Genomic DNA, 23,401 nt, shown 5'->3' with positions numbered 1-23,401 from the left:
CACGAGCATGTGTGGTTGCGCACGTGTGCGCGATCGCGTGCATGAGGAAGTGCGTGCGTGGGTGTACAGAGTGCAGTGGTACCAAACACGTGGAACCAAATTTACACTCTAAATGGAACCAAGCCGCACGCTAAATGCAATGCAACACAAATGGGATGAATTAATCCATGTCATGTCACATACAAAGCACAAGTCAAATGACAAGGATCCACTCAGCTGTTATATAAAATCCATTTTCACCCAGGACAGAAACTACGAGTCCCTTGAATTACCCCACGTGATCCCATCTTTGCCCTCACATACATCAGTGCAAGCTTCAGTGTGTGTCAGTGGTCTGGAACCCACATACCAAAAAGGGCATCTACAAAATCAAGCAGGAACAAAAAGGGTGTTATTTGAGATTCAGGATTCCTTAATTTGTTATTTTTATGCTATACATATATATATATATAAAAAAAAAAGATTTCACACATCCACCAGGGAAGTCGGTGTAAATAAGGCTTTAAAATTCTAAGTTAATAAAACAAGATTATTGGATGTTACAGAACAATAGAGAACCCAATGGCATTGTTAAGTGAACTTCAATGGCCAAGATTTGAGAGGAAACCTGGCACTGTGCCAGTATATTGTAACCAAAAATATTCATGTTCTTCTGCATCTCCTTCAAATGACAAATGGCATTAATCCTAGAGCAAAGATGAGTCAACAAAAACCATCAGGGCACATCCTCCGCACCCTCTTTCAAAGTAGCCAACAACATTCTGACCTGGACTGTAAGCTTACTTTTCTATGAGTTTTGTGTGACAAATCTTAGTTCAGACAAAGGGGCAAAAACGTACTTGTGTTTTCACTGGAAGATGGATGTAGAGGATTTGTGGTTTTATCCACAATGCTCCTAATGCTCCTGTGAAACGTCCGAGTCTGGAGACATGACCTTCAGAAAGCCATCAAATCCTCTCAGAAATCTGAGAAAAGTGCAGCCATTGAGTGACGAGATGAAATTGTCACAAGGTGGTGAAGACAATCTACGACCCAAATGACCTACTAACCCTCATTTTCCTCTATTCTACCACAAACTGTTAGTTTCTAATGGGATGAAAATGTCCTACAAACTTGACTTTTTACAGTTCCCTAACATTTATATAATAAGCAGTTCATTGATTAATTATGAACAGATTGATAATGCAAATATTTAGTCAGGTAACTAAATATTTGGACAGTGATATAATTTTTGTATTTGTTTCTGTACCCAACCACAGTAGAGGTAAAGTAAAACAACCAAGATGTACTAAGCGGTTGAATATATATGTGTGTGTGTGTGTGTGTGTGTGTGTGTGTGTGTGTGTGTGTGTGTGTGTGTGTGTGTGTGTGTGTATACTTTTACTTCTATTTTGTCTTTGATTTTGAAGTGGACTACAATGGAAATAAGGGTTTTCACATTTGTGTCATCCATGTATTTTTAACATATTCACAATTGTAATATGTACTTACTTTGAACTTACTAAATATAATCACACACGCACATACATACACTCATACTTTTAATATGTAGATGATATACGGGTCCCCACTGGAATGGCGTGAGTCCAAAATGTAAATATTAATGTCCATTGTTCATTGTTGTTAGATAATCTATGTAGCTTCTCTAAAAATATTAATCGTATCAACGTTCATTTTTAGCACTGTTCATTCTTGACCCAAATACATAAACCTAGCAAAGGGCAAATGTCAGCACTCCACAGTTTGTGCGTGATCAAAATTACATGCACGCACGCACGCCGCATAGGTTTTTTGTCTTTCTGCAATCTGCTGTAAGCAGGTGCTTTTGATTTGACAAACAGAGACAGTGGTGGAAGACATTGAAAGCACTATGTATTTCACTTATGGCACCAACATGACACTTAAGTCACTCATGGTAACAGCAACATAACACTTATCTAAAGTAACTAAACCAAATTAAATACAATGCAAAACCACAATAAATCAATAACACTAACAATACTTTTAAACTAACATGAACCACAATAACATTTAAATCCTCAAAACCCCAAAGTCCCATGGTGCATTGCAGTACAATGTCCATTGTTCGCTAATTTAGCTAATTTGGCTTCATCCTTGACCCATAATACATGAGCATACCAAATGGCAAATGACAGCTCTCCCTGGTTTTTGCGTGAATGAAGCCATACTCAGGCATGTACACACATGCACACAGAAAGGCCACTTGGCTATTATGATATAGATGGTACTCTGGTAAATCTGTTTGGAGTAGCCAGCTCTGAAAAATTGACTGTGCAAGAAGGGGAGTTGTGAAGGAAGCCACCAATATACCCATGACAAGTTCTAAGCTTTTGTGACTGTCACGGAAGAAACTGTAAATAGTGCAACTTTTGTCTGTTGCGTCACCAGTGTTGCCACAGTTACTTTGAAAAAGTAATCCAATTACTGATTACTCCTTGAAAAAGTAACTTAGTTACTTTACTGATTACTCAATTGGAAAAGTAACTAAGTTAGATTACTAGTTACATTTTTAGTTACTTTCCCCAGCTGCCGACAACAACCCTCTGCCACCTCAACATGACAATAACTGTTTTGCCAAAACTCACTTTATAGTCACCCTTTCTTGACTTCAATGAAAATAAATACTTGTTTTATAAAAAGTAAAATAAAGACCTCTTTCTTGACCTCATATTTAACTGTTGACAGCACTGTAACAGTAAAAATTGCAATTTCTAACCTACATTGTTTATAAATGTAACTATTAAATTCATTCTAACATTTAAATTCTCTCTAAACATTTTACTTGTCGAAATTAGTATTATTTTAAGTAGTATTAGTAGTTGTAGTAAAAAAACGACTTCAAAACTGGACCTTTAATCTAGGGGTGTTGTGGGGGGGGCACATCCCTGCCCCATCCCTGCCCCATGCCCCCATTCTATCTGGATTCGCCCCTGCTTTGGCGTTTGAGCACAAAGAATGGATAACATTTATTTATGCAGAAAACATGACCAGATTTACAGGTAAGAAAGTTTTGTGTTTTCACATCATGTGGTCCTCAGAAAGAGAGTTTAGGTGCATTTGAGTGGAAAATAGTGTTAGTTGTTGACGCGTCGCAGAGGATCAGCTGTTTTTAGCAGCAGATACGGAGCAGCTCAGCTCAGAATTCTAAATAAAGGAGAAAAAAAGCATAAAAATGTCTTTGTAAAGCTCAGTGCAGGTGTGCTGTTGTCACCGTGCTTAGGTGAGGACGAGTTGTAGCTGCTGCAAAAAAACGCGGATGAAAAGCTCACAGCTTGCTTAAAGTGGGCAGTTCAGTTGAACCCCGACCCCCTGCCCACGGACCAAGTTTAATGCTGCTATCGACGCACAATGCAAAAATAATAGTAATGCACAATGACCTGGAGAAGTAACTTTAATCTGATTACTGATTTGGAAAGATTAACGCGTTAGATTACTCGTTACTAAAAAAAAAGTGGTTAGATTAGAGTAACACGTTACTAAGTAACGCGTTACTGGCATCACCAATAACACAATTTCATGGTGAAGTTGGACAGAGAAGGATTTTCTTTAAAGGAAAACATAAACTTTTCTGAAATTAAGTCTACACTATAAGAACATCTTGATTTCAACTCCACTATGGTGGTATGCAGAAGCAAAGTTACAAAAACAAAACAATACTGACTCCAAACTGCCAATGCACCAGACTATAACATATTTGTTGATGTGTATAAGACAGATGAGAGCAATTAAGTTAATGTTCAGCTGGAAAAGATGGATGAGTGGGTGTTAAACTATTGGAGAGAGAAAGTCTACTTGGATTGAATTTCGCTTTGCTCACTGACTGAAACAAAACACTCGCTGATGTATTGTTGATAGCTATAAAGATAAACACGATCAAAGTGCTAATAAACAGTAAACATAAAGGCTGATGGGAATACAAGAGTGAATAAATTAACAGCATTTTTCCGTGGATATGTCTTAAGCCTTCAGAAATGAACCTTTTTGGAGTTAAAACCCCAGAGATGGAACGAGAACAGAGGATGTTGACTCTGATTTCTCCTGACAGTTTCTTGTCCTGCTTGCCCTCAGGGGTCTGTGTGTGCAAGTGTCTCTGCTTCCAATGTTGTCTTGTCACCAGTACCTCTCGTCCATGTTCAGAACATATGCCTCCTGTCTCCAGGGTAACATGATACATCAGGGCCTGTATTCACTAAAAATCTTAAGGCTAAAAACAACTCCTAGCTGGTTGATTTAGGAGAAACCGCAGAATAATTGTGAGCATGTTATTCCTGCCTGTAACACCTCTGAGTTTGCTCTCTGAAGAATTCCAAATGGAGTTTTGTCACTCCCAAGTCTGTAAGAAGTTGGAGGTAGTGTAGAAGACTCTTAAGTCAATAAGACCAGCACCTCATTAGTTTAGTTTCAGTTTTATGAGAAATATAGTAACATACTTCTGAAAAATACATTTTATATAAACCTGTTTCTGCAACAGTTTTTCTGAGCAGTTGTATATCATGCACCCCACAAAGATAATGGGTCCTGATTGAGCCTTAGTGTTGGTACACAGATTTTTGCCACTCTTGATAAGCATTCCCTTTTGAAATTAAAGGGACAGATGTGAAGTACCTACTTGACAATTTGTCTATATATTGTCAAACTACATAATGGTCTTGTGCCAGAAAATGGACACATTTTCAATCTTATTGCCACACGGGATTCATCATAAGGAGGAATCGTGTCTTTTAGTTGGTGGGTGATGTCATCGGGAATGCGAACGGTTTCTTACTCTCCGCACTTGGAACAGTGCTGTATTTGAAGGCACTGTTGCCAACTACTGTCACTGTCATTTGTCTTTCATTGAGCCCGACCTTTTTTTAAATTAAATCTTGGTGCATTTTCTATGACATAGTGACAGGTGCCAACACGCTACAACCTGAGTAGAAGAAAGCCCTCTTGTCTGATGTAACCAGAATTGAGCTTTTTGACAACCAGACTATACTCAATTTTTGGCATAAACCAGCTCAACACTGTGGCAGTTTGAAGTTGGCATAAATGGAGAAATTGGGAGAGGGTTTGTTTTTGAAGGGCATCCAGCTGTCGGTACCATAAATGATGAGAAAGGCTTGCATGCAGTGCTTAATATTCTGGAGGGTTATGAAAATATAAGGGAGAAAAGGCTGCTGAGAAATATGTAAGGCTTATTTACGAGACATACTGGAACCAGAACATACTGGAACCAGAACTGTGAATAGAAGCAGTATTTGGGCTCAACATTGCCATTTGCCCACTGGCCCAGTGGCGATTTGACCAATTTTCGGGCCACTACTGGCCAGTACAATTTATAAAATAATGGCCCACTCAGGCCAGTACAAATATTCGCAAAATTCTATTTATTTTTCCTTTTTTTTTTTTTGGTGGCAAAGTTGACTTTCTTCACATCTGCTTGTCATCAAAATTCAGTGAGTCCCCCATGTTTGTTTTTGTCTCGCACTATGATCCTGCAGAGTCTCACACGCGCTCAGCTGACAAAATGAGATTTTAGGTCAAACGAGATTTCAGCTCCATTTGTGGTGCATGCATTGAACGTTATTTCAGAGAATATACTTCAGTGTAATTTTCCCCACTTTTTTCCTCTCTTTCCTCATCTCCACTATTCCTTATTAGTATAGTATTATAGCAAATTACAACCACCCAGACCTGGACAACAGTCAGGAAAAAGTTCAGCTCCAACTTAAAAATTCATTCATAGCACTTAAATGGTAAGTAAATGTAAAATAACTTAAATTAGTAAGTGCATGCAAGGTCAGTTCCAACTTAAAACAAGAGCAATCTGAGATTTCCAAGGCTCGACTAGGACTTAAAATAAAAGATGTGGCCTGGACTTTATCTGGACTTTATGTGACCCGGTGTCACCGACCAAATGGTCCCCCTAAAAATCGGTCTGCCCTGCCTTCACTGCACATGCGTCTTTTGGAGCTCAGCTGCGTCATTTCTGATTATAACGTCGCTTCTGCTTAAAACTGCACTCCAGTCATCATCTGTCTCAGCGACAGATATCTGAAGCTTTTGGACAACAATCATTTCCACATAAATTCATCATTATTTCATAATAAAAGACAGCGGACCGATCAGAGTACACAGCAGCTGCTGTGGTGCCTACATCGTTTCAGAGCGTCTTCTGTTTTGGAAGCACTACGTGGCCACCGTGTTCATGAGGGAGTAATAATAATAATAATGATTTGTACGCTTTTAGGTCCTTCCAAGCAGGCACACCACTCGGCAAAAGTCCTTTCTCTCACCCACTCCCCCCAGAGCTTCACCCATGCTCTGTTCAGTGATCTCAGGCAGCATGAGTTAAAAAAAAAAAAACACTAATCTGATCAAGGGAGAACATTGGGAAACTCTGAGCATGCACACTTTGTATTTGTGTCCCGATTGATCTGAGTGATTTTTTTTTTTTCCATGCTAAAATTAAATCTGCTGCCTCGAGTGGAGCACACGCCTGCAGTGTATATACAACCCCTGGCAAAACTTATGGAATCACCGGCCTCGGAGGATGTTCATTCAGTTGTTTAATTTTGTAGAAAAAAGCAGATCACAGACATGACACAAAACTAAAGTCATTTCAAATGGCAACTTTCTGGCTTTAAGAAACACTACAAGAAATCAGGAAAAAAAATTGTGACAGTCAGTAACGGTTACTTTGTTAGACCAAGCAGAGGGAAAAAAATATGGAATCACTCAATTCTGAGGAAAAAATTATGGAATCATGAAAAACAAAAGAACGCTCCAACACATCACTAGTATTTTGTTGCACCACCTCTGGCTTTTACAACCCCTGGCAAAAATTATGGAATCACCGGCCTCGGAAGATGTTCATTCAGTTGTTTAATGTTGTAGAAAAAAAGCAGATCACAGACATGACACAAAACTAAAGTCATTTCAAATGGCATCTTTCTGGCTTTAAGAAACACTATAAGAAATCAGGAAAAAAAAATTGTGGCAGTCAGTAACGGTTACTTTTTTAGACCAAGCAGAGGGAAAAAAATATGGAATCACTCAATTCTGAGGAAAAAAGTATGGAATCATGAAAAACAAAAGGAAGCTCCAACACATTACTAGTATTTTGGTGCACCACCTCTGGCTTTTATAACAGCTTGCAGTCTCTGAGGCATGGACTTAATGAGTGACAAACAGTACTCTTCATCATTCTGACTCCAACTTTCTCTGATTGCTGTTGCCAGATCAGCTTTGCAGGTTGGAGCCTTGTCATGGACCATTTTCTTCAACTTCCACCGAAGATTTTCAATTGGATTAAGATCCGGACTATTTGCAGGCCATGACATTGACCCTGTGTGTCTTTTTGCAAGGAATGTTTTCACAGTTTTTTTTCTATGGCAAGATGCATTATCATCTTGAAAAATGATTTCATCATCCCCAAACATCCTTTCAATTGATGGGATAAGAAAAGTGTCCAAAATATCAACGTAAACTTGTGCATTTATTGATGATGTAATGACAGCCATCTCCCCAGTGCCTTTACCTGACATGCAGCCCCATATCATCAATGACTGTGGAAATTTACATGTTCTCTTCAGGCAGTCATCTTTATAAATCTCATTGGAACGGCACCAAACAAAAGTTCCAGCATCATCACCTTGCCCAATGCAGATTCAAGATTCATCACTGAATATGACTTTCATCCAGTCATCTACAGTCCACGATTGCTTTTCCTTAGCCCATTGTAACCTTGTTTTTTTCTGTTTAGGTGTTAATGATGGCTTTCGTTTAGCTTTTCTGTATGTAAATCCCATTTCCTTTAGGCGGTTTCTTACAGTTCAGTCACAGACGTTGACTCCAGTTTCCTCCCATTCGTTCCTTATTTGTTTTGTTGTGCATTTTTGATTTTTGAGACATATTGCTTTAAGTTTTCTGTCTTGACGCTTTGATGTCTTCCTTGGTCTACCAGTATGTTTGCCTTTAACAACCTTCCCATGTTGTTTGTATTTGGTCCAGAGTTTAGACACAGCCGATTGTGAACAACCAACATCTTTGAATGAATGAATGAATGAATGAAAACTGTTTATTTCGAACATTTGATACAACAACAATTACAAGATAGATCAGTAAAGACAACAACAAAAAAGTTCCTACTGTGTACCCAACATGTCCGAAAAGGGGTAAGGTGAAGCATCAGCTTATTTATCCCTACCCCTTCTTCCCCACAACCAGTAATACCCTTTGCCACATATACACATAGATTCCTACACACCTAAACCGATATCAATATATATATATATACATATACATACACATACACATATATATATATACATACACATATACATACACATATATACATATATACACAAACATAAATATACACCTACACATACCTACTTACATACAAAATACTATATATTTACAAGCCGAAGCAAAAAACAAAAACACCCTAACCCTCATTACCCTTCCTCCTCCCTATACCCAGAAAAAAACATATTTTTGTACCGCTGTTTGAACTGGTTCATGCTTGCACTGGTTCTTTTGCAACACTGCGTGATGATTTACCCTCTTTTAAGAGTTTGATAATCCTCTCCTTTGTTTCAGTTGACATCTCTCATGTTGGAGCCATGATTCATGTCAGTCCACTTGGTGCAACAGCTCTCCAGGGTGTGATCACTCCTTTTTAGATGCAGACTAACGAGCAGATCTGATTTGATGCAGGTGTTAGTTTTGGGATGAAAATTTACAGGGTGATTCCATAATTTATTCCTCAGAATTGAGTGAGTCCATATTTTTTTCCCTCTGCTTGGTCTAAAAAAGTAGCTGTTACTGACTGCCACAATTTTTTTTCCTGATTTCTTATCGTGTTTCTTAAAGCCAGAAAGTTGCCATTTGAAATGACTTTAGTTTTGTGTCATGTCTGTGATCTGCTTTTTTTTCTACAAAATTAAACAACTGAATGAACATCCTCTGAGGCCGGTGATGCCATAATTTTTGCCAGGGGTTGTATGTAGGGTGGTGGGGACATTTGCTTTTCCCTTGCTCCATTCACCTGTGTGCGCAGATGTTTTCCCTCTGCTTATACTTAGATTTCACTGCAGCTCTGCATTGAGATTTCTGCAGTTATTACTTTAATAACAAGTCACTGTGGCAATGAATCAGTATTTTACACTGTGCTGAAATGGTGGGGGCCGTCCTTATGGATTACAGATCAACTATGGTCCTTTACACCACTGACTTTTCCACCGCTAATTTTTAAACACTTTTCTTTCTTTTTTTACCGTTTATGAAAGCTTTCCGGAAATTACCTCATTTGCCTGTGCTAATTGCAGTTAGTGTTTCTACAGTATGACCCATCATTCATCAAGCATGCGATGTTAAAGTAACAATTTTGGTTTAAATAGTGGTTGATTCTTCTTCCAGTAATCTGGTAATTTGCAGAAATCTTTTCTCGACATCATTAGCAGAAGTGCTGTAACATAATTAGATCATAACTCTGGAGAATCCACTTTGAACTTTCCATGTTCCACGTATGGTTGATTACAGCATAAATAGTGTACTGACAGGGAGACAACTGATCCTCTATCTTTTTATGTATTTATGCTAGCGCTGATTCCTTATTCATTGTTTTGTAGTTGGCACACCACACACAAAATGGTCTTCTGTTGAATTTGTAAAGTCATCAATTATTTATTGCCAACATGCATGAAAGAATGCTCTTACCCAGTAAACAAAAGGCTGATTAGACTATAAATATGAATGGACTTGATGCTAATTTACATATTTTTGGCAGGAGGTGTATATTTGTCTCTGCAGCATACCTTCCTTCCTCTCACCTACATCCACACTGCATAGAAAATGTCAATCTGCATTTAAATTGAAAGCTAATCATTGCACATTTTCTGATTACTCACTTAGTCTGCTGTCTCATACGTTTATTTCAGTGGAATTTAAAATAAAGCAGCGACGCCTGCGAGGGTCACCTTTATTCAAAGACGCTTTGTTATTGCTCGTTATGCGTTTGTATGTTGCCTGTGTAGAAGCAGGTCAGGGTGGAGTTTGAAGAAGGTAAACGGAAAGTTAATTTTACAATTTTGAATTTCAGTGCACATCTACTTTTTCAAGGAGATGAAGTGGAGGAGAGTAGTGAGGCAAGAACACGAGAAAGACAGAAGTCTCCTCATTAGTGGTTGAGAGCAAAGACAGAGGTCAGCTAGTTTGTGAACTGCATGTCACCTACCCAGTATAGCACCATCTGTCACATGTGCACACAGTCTAAGGCTTTTATTGGAACAGCGCGGTCACAAAGACCAGCGCAAAGTGTCAGGTCACACGTCTGAGGATGTTTAGGCCGTATCGTCCACACCTGCTGCCCTCTCGCTCTCTAGGTGCTACATGCTAAACCTGAAGAGCAGCAAAATAGAGATTGTAGGATATCTTGGTCAAATGATTAAATTCTGCTTCAACTCACATTACATCTCTTAATACAGTTTCACAACTCTAAATCAGGTCGAGACATTCAAGCTGAAGAGATTCTTTGGCATAGAAATCCTGCCTTAAGAGTTTCTTACTTTAATGGAAGAGTTGTACATTGGTAGGCAGACTTTAACCAATTGATCACATTTTGATCATGTCAAAATGTGATCAGGAAAGTTCAGAGAAATGATGTGCATTTCTCATTTATGTGAACTAGTGACTTTTTTTGTTTGTTTGTTTGTTTTGGTATTCACAGTATACACAATTTTTTTTTTTTTTTTTTTTTGCTATTGATAACTACATTTAGTGTGCAGTACGCTGAGAGCTAACACCAGCCAACTCAGTGAAACTTTTTTTAACCACTGTATGCTTTGTGTGTAGGTTTAAATAAAATTAAAAAAAAAAATTTCTGACTTATAGGACCTTTTTCAGCATTTATGATGGTTTGGTGGCAGTGTGAATCAATCTGATTTTGAATAGAGTAACTGTGCACTTTGAATGCAGATTGTTGCAATGTCAAGCAACTTCTGCAGGCTCTGTGAGGCAGAGATAGTCTACAACAGGGATTGAAATGAGAGGGCACACGAGCTCTCTCTCTCTCTCTCTCTCTCTCTCTCTCTCTCTCTCTCTCTCTCTCTCTCTCTCTCTCTCTCTCTCTCTCTCTCTCTCGTCGTGATCTAATATATAAGGCAGACCGTGTGCATGTTCATGCACATACGGTTTCAACCTAAGGGACCCAGTGACCTCCACCTTGGTGGCACCCAGTCACCATAGCAAGGTTGGTGTTGATTGCTTATTTATTGTGCGTGTGCATAGCAAGCACACGCGCACACACAGTCAGCTTTATATATTAGATGTATGGTTGATTCTGGCACAAGATTTACACCAGATGTTCTTCCTGATGCAACACCAGGTTTACCTGTGTGAAACACACACAATCCCTTCCATCCACGTGCTAATCTCAGGACCTTCCCTGCTTATCTGTTTATTTAGCATTTTTCAGTCAAGTCACCAAATGGTCTTCTGAGGAGTGACCTGGTCCTGACATGTGGTCAGTCACCAACCTATTTTCCAACACAGTGGCGTCAGGTTGCTCACCCCTTTCCACGTTTTCACTTTGTACTGTGAGGGATTAACAGTTCTTGTTTTTTAGTGGTGGCTTACTGTGGCAGGATACGACGGTGCACCTTTAATCTGACCCTGTCTATAACATTAATGGAGCATGATTGTCATTCAGGCAGCATGCACTTGGCGTGGATAGCTGAGGTCACTATCAAGCTCCGCCCTGCATCCCAAGTCAGCAAGTATTGATTTCCACTAATTGGATAGACAGAAGAAAAGGGAAGAACGGGCTGGCGCTCCTCCTCTCTGTTGCTGAGGCCTGCCATGTTTAGATCCTGAGCTATCGTGCCTCTTTAAATTCTTAACTCTGAAACTGTTTTCTTTCATATCTCCATTTCCATGCCAATCCTGATATTTACCATCAACTTCACCTGTTTCTGTTTTTTCAGCATCTTTTTCCATCTGCCTGGTCAGAAAATGTACTTGTTTTCAAGTATACACAAAAGCATGTTGTTTTTCTAAAGGTCAGATGTTGTTTCAAACACCTTTCAGGCTAGCTTGAATATGCAAATAAGCAATGATAAGGTCACCATTTGAATGGAGCTGATTTTGGGAAAATTTTAATTAAAAAAGATCTCCCTTGACCTTTTTATTAACACTTTTAGGTTTGCATTTGTTCAGAACTGAGTGTCTGACGCTGCTTTTCTTCTTGGGTATTTTCCCTGTTGCTGTATTTTTCTGAGGAGCCTCTTGTAACATGTTGGATTTAATTTAATCGGTCTGTTAATGGCTTATTAAATCATTCCTTAAAGGGGTCATATTATGCAAAATCAATTTTTATGAGCTCCAACTTTGCAGTTCCTTTCTGTCTACATCAACCAGATTCAAGAAACAGGTTCTTCTACTGGAAAAGGTTTTTTTTTTTTTTTTTTTTTTGCATTTCCTCAGTGTCTCTGATGTGGTTTTAGGTAGAAAATTTAATAATGGCTTCTCAGTGGAGATGGTTGTTGACTTCAGAAAGAACCCAGTCCCGGCCAATCCCATCACCCTTTGTGACTCCCCAGTCCCCATTGTGAAGTCCTTCCATTACCTAGGCATCATTCACCGAGGACCTCACATGGGAGCTGAACGTCAGCTCTCTCATCAAGAGAGCGCAACAGAGGATGTAGTTTCTGCACCAGCTAAGGAGCTTCAACCTGCCAAAAACAATGATGGTGAACTTCTACAGAGTCCATTGTCTCCTCTTCCGTCACTGTCTGGTACAGTGCTTACACTGCCAAGGACAGGAACAGACTGCAGCGTATCATCCACACAGCAGAGAAGGTGACCAACTGCAGTCTGCCATCCCTACAGGACCTGTTCACCTCCAGGGCCCTGAGGTGAGCAAGGAAGATAGTGGCCGACCCCTCTCACTCAAGACACAAACATTTTGCCACCGTCCTGTCTGGCAGACAGCTAAGGTCCAGCAGGACTAAAACCTCAAGACACAAAAACAGCTTATTTGTATCTGCTGCTAGATTTATAAACAATGCCAGAGACCCCCTTTTACCCCACCTCCCACTCCCAAAAAAGTACAGACTGATCATCCTGATCAGACTGATCATGATATTTGGCAATAAATTTGATTCTGATTCTGATAACAAAACCATGACAGACTGAAAATTCTCATGAGTTGTTAAAAATGTTGTGGGAGATGACCTTCTTCTTAGTGGGGTTTTTTGGGTTAGCGGCCGTCATAGTCGTCTGCATCGTTGTCGTCCATTTATTGCATATCTCAAACTGTCGGATAACTTTTGACATTGTTCCCATCTAAAAATCATATTCATAGATTCATTAGTTTGGAAATGATGGCCATTTTTATGCCAAAAATAGCTATTTTGAGCACTTAAAGGCAATTTTCTCAAAAACTAACTTTTTTCTTATTTCTCAAGGGCGTAATTTGGATTTTTGACATACTTCACATCAAAAACTATAGTCATAGATTCATTCATTTGTAAATGGCAGCCATTTTTATGCCGAAAGCAGCCAATTTGGGTATTTGGACCCAATTTTCTCAAAAACTGTCCAATAACTTTTCGTTTAATTTAACAAGGTCACAATATTGGTCATTGATATTGTTCCTGTCCCAATATTATTTGTGTGGAATCATTTGTTTGGAAATATGGCCATTTTCAGCATAAAAATGGCCATATTTCCAAACAAATGATTTCGTGTTAGGCTTTAATAGAGTCAATAACCCACAGGGCCCTTGGCAGTCTAGTTTGTTGTTGTTTCTTTTTATTTATTTATTTATTTATTTATTCAGGATCTCCTGGATGTAGCATATAGAGCTGAAAGCATTGGGGTACAAAATAAGTTGCTGTGCAAAAATGTTTTTACAAATTAATCCTACAAAATATAACCGGATTGGAATTGTACGTCGTTAAGCGTGTTTGCAGGTGAAACTTGCCTGCCTAAGAGAAATCCACATAGCCAAGGATTTTCTTCTCAGGACGTCAGTTTATTTCATGAACGGGAACACTGCAGTGTTTTCACATTGAGACTTTTTTTACTCCCTCCTCTCAACAGAAGCTTATCAGGTCAAGGTTGTGACAGCCTCATTTGTTGATCGACGTTATAGTACTTGTGAGCAAAGATTATTCTGACACTAAAACTACAAATGTCTCCCACATAAACTTACTGGCGTTCACAACTTTAAGAAAAAGTTACGTTTCTTCTGACTGTACTTAACCTGGATTTTTACTGCTTTTTGGAATAAATACGGCTTCAAAAACAATTGATTAAGCTTCAAGAGAATTCCAGAGTCCCAGTTTTTAGCTCTGTTGCAGTATGTTTATACCTCTGCAAACAAAAACTGGGTTGTGTATATAAGAAAACTTCCTCTCTGTCTGTCCAAGAGTCCTGTAAGCGCAACTCCTACTAAACAGATTGGTCGGTTTCATTGGACATTAACACAATGATAGCACACGTGTATGAAGGAATATCATTCTGGTCTGTTGTCTTCAACGGCACATAATTGGACTTTAGTTTTTAATTCATGTATGATATCATATTAAATGGTAAATGGATTGTATTTTATAGCGGTTTTCCACTTGCTGTGCAATTCACACATGCGGGATCATGTTCAATGATGTGTGGTCCATAACCAGTATTGCTCCCAGTGCAAGTAATACACTTCATCTCAGAAACTTGTGTTCCGAACCACCAACTTATATGAAAAAATAATGCATTTTCAAACCTTGCCCACAAGATGGCACCGCCCACGTGACAAGATGCTCCTGTATACTGAATTGGATACTGTGATTCGCACTCCGTATCTCTTTGTTGGATAGCGAAGCAAGTCAAAGTTTAAAGTATAATACCAAACTATAGGAAGTGAAGGATTGTAGGGTTTGCCCTAAGCAATGGAAATGTGGAGGAGCGCCAGGTTGTTACATTCTCAACGCCATCATGCTGAGTTAACTGCTGTAGATTTTTCCTTGTCACTGTATACTTTGTTTTGTTAAAATGTTGGGATATTTATTATTATAGTGACCCCTCACTTCTGGGGATTCACTTATTTTAAAACTTCTCAATGACATCCCTGGTATTACTTTGTCTATGCCACAATAAATGCAAAGACAAAGTAACACTCAACAAACAAACTAAGAAAAAGAAATGGTAACTCAATTACAACATGGAGAAACAGCGCTAAGGAATAAAAAATGCATAATAAATAAAGTGAATCTTAAGTGTAATAAGTTTATGGCTATCTTGTTGTACTTTCATTTATCTTTCTTTTCTATCTGCATTTGTGTAACCTTTAGTGATCTGTAAATCTGTATGACCGTTGTCAGTGTGTGAATTTGTGCATCTGGACACACATTTGGACAGTTTAAATCCAAATGCTTGGTGGCGGCACAAACAAGACTGCTGTCTTAGTTTTCTGTTCAGACTGGCTGTGGGATACCTCAGAGCTTGCAACTCCCACAGGCTTCCACCAACTCGTCCAACGTGTCACACACATACACCCACACCTATGCACAATCTGTTCTGTAGACAAACGTCGACAGAAGGTGTTTTCAGACACCGATATCTCCATGGTAACTGGTCACAGTGTTTTCTTTGATTTACTGCTTCGTGTTCCCAGAGCTCTCATAGTTTCTCGAGCTGAGCGCATACTCATTTATGTGCAGTGTCTCTGAAGAGGGTAGGAACCTGAGGATGTGGAATAGGAACAACATCATTGTGGAACTTCGGGGGGGGGATTAAGGAGGCTGCTAGGCTGAGTGTTCAAAAGCTGTGATGAGAAAGCTGGTGTGATTCCACCAGAAAAGCTGTTATATCGTTTTCATCACAAGATTAATTGTCGATGAATTTGAGAGCGTGCAAAAGATGCAACGCAGTAAAAAGGGGTGCTTAGATTACATAGCAGAATGTCTAGGCATGTTTCAGAGCTTTTTCCTGAATCAGCTCTGAACCCAGTCATACTGTTGTGCTTTGTGCTGGCTGACATTTCTGTCGCTGGGCAACAAACAGATGCACGTCGCTACCAAAGGGAGTACTGTATTTTCCGGACTATAAGTCGCACCGGAGTATAAGTCGCATCAGCCACTATATCCATTATAAAGAAAAATAAACCATAAATAAGTTGCACTGGACTATACGTCGCATGGACATACAGATATCTTAACATGAAAAGTTCAGATGATAATATTGTGACAGCAAAAGGAAGAAATGGCGCCACCTTGAGTTGAGGAGATTTATTCGACAGAATACATGAATGTGGTTCTGCAACTGAACCATAACCCGCACCATCGCTGAATGGTTCTTTTCTGACACATTACCCGCTGTGGACCATAGTACACACCAGGTGTCAGCTGCCGATGTTTGTGCAGCACCTACCTGCGTAGCTCATGACCTCCCCGTGGTGTCGACGCCAGCTCCTTCCAAGTGCAGACGCTAAACCTCCACCGTCGCTCACCCAGTGCTCCCACGCAGCTCTCAGCGTCAGCTTAAACACTCTGCTCACACTGATATCCAAGGGTTGAAGCTGTTTTGTTAGCCCTCCCGGAATAACAGCAAGCACCGTGTTCGTCTGCTTCACACTGTTTCACAATCATTGTCTGGGTGAGGTGAGGAATACGCGTCCAATGTTCTGTTCTCTGATTGGTTATCGTGACCAGCATGACCTATAGGGCGGCCACCATACTACAGTGCCCATGATGCATTGCATTTCCGTTTCCGGTGGCCATTTTAAAACATAGAGCGACTCTGTCACATAAAATTCTTTTATTACGGTAAATTAAATGAGAATCTACCGGTATATTTTTTCATTTATAAGTCGCTCTGGAGTATAGGTTGCACCCCTGGCCAAAACATGTAAAAAAGTGCGTCTTATAGTCTGAAAAATACGGTATTTGATTTCTAGAGTGACTTTAGATAGGCAGAGGTTAACCTGATTCAGAAAAAGAAGTCCTACTCTGCATTGGTGCGGGGCTCTCCCAAGAATTATCCTGCAAATTCATGTAGATAGCTTAACCAAATTAACCACTCAGGGGTGAGATAAATTCAAACAAATCTCTGGCACTTAGAACACACACTATGGTTGCTGTTTTATGCTGGTCATAAACCAGGCAGGACTCCAATGATTGCCACTCTTGCTTCCCACCAAGAAGGTCCAGGGTTCATAGTCCACCCTGTACATTCTCATTGTCCATCAGGAAGGGCATCCATTGGTGGCCCCAAGCATACAGAAGAAGCCAAAAGAAATGAGTATACTGGTAAAAAAAAAAAAAAAAAAACTCCATTGATCCTCACAGATGATTACCGTCAGTGGCGCTATAGAACAATTGTTCTCACTTCTGTTGTCCAACATTGGAACACTGGTAATATTAGTCATGTCAGTAGCTTGATGCCAAACTATCTTAAAAAACAATGGATAGTTGCAAGTGAAACCTGATACAATACATACAATACCCCATAATGACAATGTGAAAAACTTTTTCTTTTTTTCTTTTGAGATTTATAAAATATTAAAAAAAACACAAACAAAGAAATAACATGTACCTAACTATTCACAGCCTTTGCCATGAAGCTCAAAATTGAGCTCAGGTGGAAAGACACACACCTGTCTCCATATAAGGTCCCACAGTTGACGGTGCATATCAGAGCACAAACCAAGCAGGAAGTCAAAGGAGTTGTCTGTAGACCTCCGAGACAGGATTGTCTCAAGGCACAAACATGGGGAAGGGTACAGAAACAGTTCTGCTGCTTTAAAGGTCCCAATGAGCACAGTGGCCTCCATCATCCTTAATTGGAAGAATTTCAGATCAAACGGGACTCTTCCTAGAGTTGGCCGCCCGTCTAAACTGAGAGATCGGGGGCAGGGGCCAGGGAGGTGGCCAAGAACCCGATGATCACTCTGTCAGAGCTCCAGCATTTCTCTGTGGAGAGAGGAGAACCTTCTAGAAGGACAACCATCTCTGAACCAATTCACCAATCAGGCCTGTATGGTAGAGTGGCCAGACGAAAGCCACTCCTTAGTAAAAGGCACATGGCAGCCCACCTGAAGTTTGCCAACAGGCACCTGAAGGACTCACAGACCATGAGAAACAAAATTCTCTGGTCTGATGAGACAAAGATTGAACTCTTTGGCATGAATGCCAGGCATCAAGTTTGAAGAAAATCAGACACCATCACTACATTGAAGTATGGTGGTGGCAGCATCATGCTGTGAGGACGTTTTTCAGCAGCAGGAACTGAAAGATGAGTCAGGATTGAGGGAAAGATGAATGCAGCAATGTGATGGGTGATGGTTCATCTTTCAGCAGGACAGTGACCCTAAGCACACAGCCAAGATATCAAAGGAGTGGTTTCAGGACAACTCTGTGAATGTCCTTGAGTCGCCAGAGTCCAGAACTGAATCCAATTGAACATCTCTGGAGAGATCTGAAAATAGCTGTGCACTGCTGCTCCCCATCCAGCTTGATGGAGCCTGAGCATTGGTGCAAAGAGGTTTGAGCAAAACTGCCTAAAGATAGGTGCACAAAGCTTGTGGCATCATATTCAAGAAGACTTGAAGCTATAATTGCTGCCAAAGGTACATCAAAAAAGTATTGAGCAAAGGGTGTGAATACTTATGTACATGTGATTTCTTACTTTTTTTGTTTGTTTTTTTTTAAATCATGTTGTCATTATGGGGTGTTGTGTGTAGAATTGTAAGGGGGGGAAATAAATTTACTCCATTTTGGAAAAAGGCTGTAACATAACAAAATGTGGAAAATGTGAAGCACTGTGAATATTTTCCAGATGCACTCTGTGTTGTAGCTGCACCCTTTTTCCAGTCTTCGAGGACAGCCCTGTGGTATGTGATGTTATTAAAAAGAGAGAGGGGCGCTAAGGTGCAGATCATCTACCAGCATTTAATCCACAGACTGTGCCTACATGATACAGTGATAGAAGGTTCCAGCAATATTTCAGGCTACATCTAGAGCAATTTCACGCAAAAGATGCTTGTCACAGAGCTCTTTTCCACCTCAAGTTGATTTTGTTAAAGCCCGGGGATGCTGGGAGCTCTGCACTAAAATTGTCAGGCGCTCCTGACAGTTTTGGCATGTGAGCATGTTGAACAAATTGAGATAAATGGGGAAATTGTCCCATGGTACCAACAGCATTCATTCATCTATAGGGTTTGGGTCACGCAGCTTCTGCTCAGCACAGTTCCTGCTTTGAAGCTGAAACTAGGAAATTAATAGTGTGTTAAAGTCCTCATGTTTTGTTGACAGGTTAGATGTTTTTTCTTTGTTTTGTTATACTCAACAAGTGGGATGTAGCAGGTCACAGCGTACGTCGAGATCTGTGCACAGCAATACAACAGGTTATAGAATAGTTTATGATTTAGGTTGTTCGCTACGTTTACCCATAAGGCTTTGCTTATCTAAAAGGGAAAGGCTTACTTCCAGTTAATGACTGCACTGATATCAACCTTGCTCAGCTTGCTGTATTTGTCATTGATTCTAAATGATCGGATTGATGTCATGACTATATATAACATTTCATATGTTGCTTACTGGCTTGTCTTCAGTTGAACTCGTTTATTAGTAGTGAAGCATCGCACCTCGTCAGTAATAGAGAAGAAAAATTGATCTTGTCCTTCTCATTCAGAGAAATATGGAAGAAGAAAGTATTGATTCTTTGTCGAATAAGAAATCTCTGCATTAAAATTGAAGTTAAAGTATCTATCGTAAGTGGTATTGGTAATCTGAGGCCTGTTCGTGCAGCTGTTTTTCTGCATTAGACACGCTAGACGAGAAAAGGCTCACAGAATTGTACTGTTCTTACGAAGGATTTTCTCTCTTTCTTCAAATACGAATGACAAATGTCAACAAATACCAACGTTACACTTTACCTAGATATTAAAACTCTCCATGGGGTTTTTGTGAAATAAAATGGACACGTTTCAATCTTCTAGCGTCACAACAATAAGTAAGGATTAAACAACGAGAAGCCGTGCTTTCAAACCGTATAATGCACGGCTTCTCGTTGTTTAATCCGCTTATACCATGGTCCCACACAGTGAGCTAACACACAAATATAACTTTTTCGTGTTCTCTTCTTCTTTCCCGTCTTCAATCTTGTCCAGTTCGTCCGATGTTAAATCTTTATGCCGTTGCTTTTGCTGTTCTTCTCGTTTGCTCTCCTTCTCTTCCCATTCCTCAAATGTTTTATTTTGGCCAACAAAAAAATAAAATTCACTTGGAAATCCATGTTTTATCACATTTCTATCATTCACCTGTCAAAACACAGCTGATCTGCGCCAACTGATTTGCGCGTTGCTATGATGACGACCAGAGCGGAGTGATATTACAGTGACTTAACTTGCCGAACTGCGTGTGCATATACACGAAAATAATGCACGCCAGTTAGACATGGAATTCTCACTGACCATGGTATAATTTGTTTTTATTCTTGGGGTTTCCTGTTACATCAGTGGGTATTCACCAAATTCTTTGACATTGGGAGACACCCGAGAAGATCTTATGGATTCATGAGGAGAATGAAGGCTCAAGTCTTCAGGATCCTGGTCATTCCTGTGTTACTGTGTGGTTGTGAGACTTGGACACTAACCGGTGATCTAAGAGGACTTTTCTGAGGATCCTTGGGTACCTTTGGAATTACTTTGTCATTAATTTGAAGAATGTGAAACAAAGCAATTTGAATTTGTCATTTTTAAATCAGAAGTGGAGCCTTTAAAAAGCCAACGTTTTGGCTACGGCTCTAATTTAATTCCTGTATGGGGGTGTGGGGGTCATTAACTTTGTATCAAACTGGCTGGGTGAGCGTTTGTTTGAATGGCCCTTCAGTAAAAAGTGTCCATGTGGGAAATAATGTAGTGTAGTCTTTTATCTCTTAATCTCGGTGAATTGCTCTTCTCCTTCGTCTTCCAGCCTTTTGTTCTCCACCTCATTTCTCGTCTTGGTGTTTTTCTTCCACGCTCTGTTTTATGAGCCTTCTCATGATACCCCTCACATAAAATCCGCGTTTCTCACACACGCTGTCACAGGACATTCCTCAGATGTCTCAATATCTTCCCTGGTGTGTCGTGGGACTCCTTCCTGCCTTCCACCCTCCCTGCAAACGTCTTAATTGCTTCATCCCTCGTTTGCCTCATCCCTTTCTCCTTCACTCCACCGCCCCGAGCGGCTCCCCATTCCTTTTAATTAATCCACGCAGATTTAGACACCTTCACCCTGCTGTGTGTGAGAACTCGCGTGCGCACGCGCACACACACACACACATGTTGGAGAAACCCCAGTAGGAAGTTGAAATGATCTCTCTTCGCTTTGAAGGTAGACGGAAAAACTTAATGCTTTGTGTGTCTTCTGTGTGCAGGTCTCCAGTGGAGGGATGCACCTGATGGAAACTGAGTTCTCCAAAACTCTGAGCGAGATGGTGGACCTCCATCTTCACCACCAGAAAAGCATCCCAGCGTTCCTCTCAGCGGTGACCCTCGAACTTTTCAGCCGTCAAACCACCGTCTAAGCAGTGATTCAGTTCAGACTCCTAAAATTCCTAATGATGTTGGTTTGTTTTTGTTGTTTTTTTTTCTCTCACCTCTCTGCCTCTCCTTTAGTCTGTCACTTTTTCCATCAAGTATTCACAAAGCGAGCCAAACATCGCGGAATTTTTCCACATCTTTTGCGACATGTGAACAGCGTGCTGCGGTGTTGAGGCGACATGCACCGCGTTTGATGGGACACTTGTGTCCCGCTTTCATGTTCTAAAGGCTAAGTAAGTGTCTCAGTACCTCTGTTTGTATCCTGAATATTTCATCACTGATGGAGGAAAAATGCAGCATTTCTAAACAACACGGTGGCGTCAGAACTGAAACAAGAGACATTGATATTTCCTCTCGGAACGGTTTTTACTGGAGGAGTTTTTGGAGGGGTTGGGTGCCTCCCATGAGTCCTCCGTGTAGAGCAAAAATGACAGCTGGTATTGGCAGTTTTTGTGTTGTTTTTTTTTATATATGTATTAGAAATAGAGAAACTGATCCCTTTTTGATCCTTTTTTTAACCCCAGGCTTTTCATGTCCTTGCTGTATTGACATGAAGTAGAAAACTTTTTTCTCTGTCATGTTTTGCTTCCAGCTAATCTGAGTTTATTCCAAGGATTTTTTAATTTAAAAAACCAAAAACAGATCCACCTGAATAGAAGATCAGTGGATTCCAGTTTTCCCACCCGTTTATTGAGATGCATCTAAATTTGAAGCGTGCTTTCACTGTTGTCTGTGTTTCATTTGAGGATTAAACATATTTTAGAGAAGAGAAAAAAACGAGGTGAGAAACAGTTTTTCTTTCTTTCTCATTACATCCTCCAGAAAATTATTTGCTAATGATCTTATGAGGAGGATTAATGATGTCCCATTACATAAATTAAATATTTTTTTTATTACAGGATTTTATATGTACTGTTTACCTTCTTTGTTGCTCTGTCGGCTTTATTTATTGAGTGCCGCAACTCTGCTTTAAACTTCGTAACCCCGGGGAGTAAAAATCGTTGTATATGGTTTAGATTTTGATCAATTTTTAATTCTTCCTGATATGAATTGAACTAATGGCGTCTGTGTGTTTGCTCGAAAATTGTAAGATGGGACAAGCAGCAATAAAGAAAGATGACAGAAATAAACAAGGGGCGAAGAGGAAGCAAGGGAGCAGTCCAATAAAATGCTGAAACTAAAGGAAGTGAAGGGAAAATAATGCCACTTATCACAGCAGCGGTATAAGAAATCCAGCTGGTGTCACCATATGTCTCATGGGAAAACATTCTACACATCGCACACCGCTTACTGTCCCCCTCTTTTGTTCTGTTTTTCTTTATCATAACACATTATGCAGCTCTGAGCTACAGGTCAAATTTTAATGAGATGAAATATCAACTGCACCAAACTTTTTCTCCACTGATGACAAATCAAATACAAAAGTAAAAAATATTTGTTGACACAAGCTAACTGTCAGATATCATATATTGACTTTGTTTCTTTTTTGTTGATAGCATTCGATTCAAAAATCTGTGATTTGGATCATTCTTAATTATTTAATTGAAGAAGAAACTGAAAGGCAGATTATTTTCTGAGTACTTTGTGGATAAACTGTTGCCAGAAGTCCATTTCTATGAGATATTAATGATGAAGAAGGATTTTATTCCTTCCATTTCTTAAAGATACAGTGTGTAGGATTTAGTGGTAAATAAGTAAACTGACTGCATTTATATAGCTATTTTCTATCTGAATCAGAAGCTCAAAGTGCTTTACCATGATGCCTCACATTCTCACACACACCGATGTTATGGTGCTGCCATGCAAGGTGCTCAACTGCTC

General features: G+C 39.8%; 1 protein-coding gene across 2 annotated transcripts in view; it reads left to right on the top strand.

Annotated features, from left to right (window-relative positions):
* Positions 1 to 23,021, top strand: part of mad1l1 (mitotic arrest deficient 1 like 1) — a 130,274-nt gene extending 107,253 nt beyond the window's left edge. For both annotated transcript variants that reach the window (XM_034188279.1, XM_034188278.1), the window contains exon 18: positions 21,415 to 23,021. In XM_034188279.1, the coding sequence (XP_034044170.1) occupies positions 21,415 to 21,564 (150 nt within the window). In that variant the 3' untranslated portion in view covers positions 21,565 to 23,021. The remainder of the gene's footprint in view (positions 1 to 21,414) is intronic.
* The last annotated feature ends 380 nt before the right edge of the window (positions 23,022 to 23,401 follow it).

This window comes from Thalassophryne amazonica, chromosome 15, assembly GCF_902500255.1.
Source record: "Thalassophryne amazonica chromosome 15, fThaAma1.1, whole genome shotgun sequence".
Classification (NCBI taxonomy): domain Eukaryota; kingdom Metazoa; phylum Chordata; class Actinopteri; order Batrachoidiformes; family Batrachoididae; genus Thalassophryne; species Thalassophryne amazonica.
The sequence above is the reverse complement of the archived record's forward strand: the minus strand, read 5'-3'. Positions and strand labels throughout refer to the sequence as shown.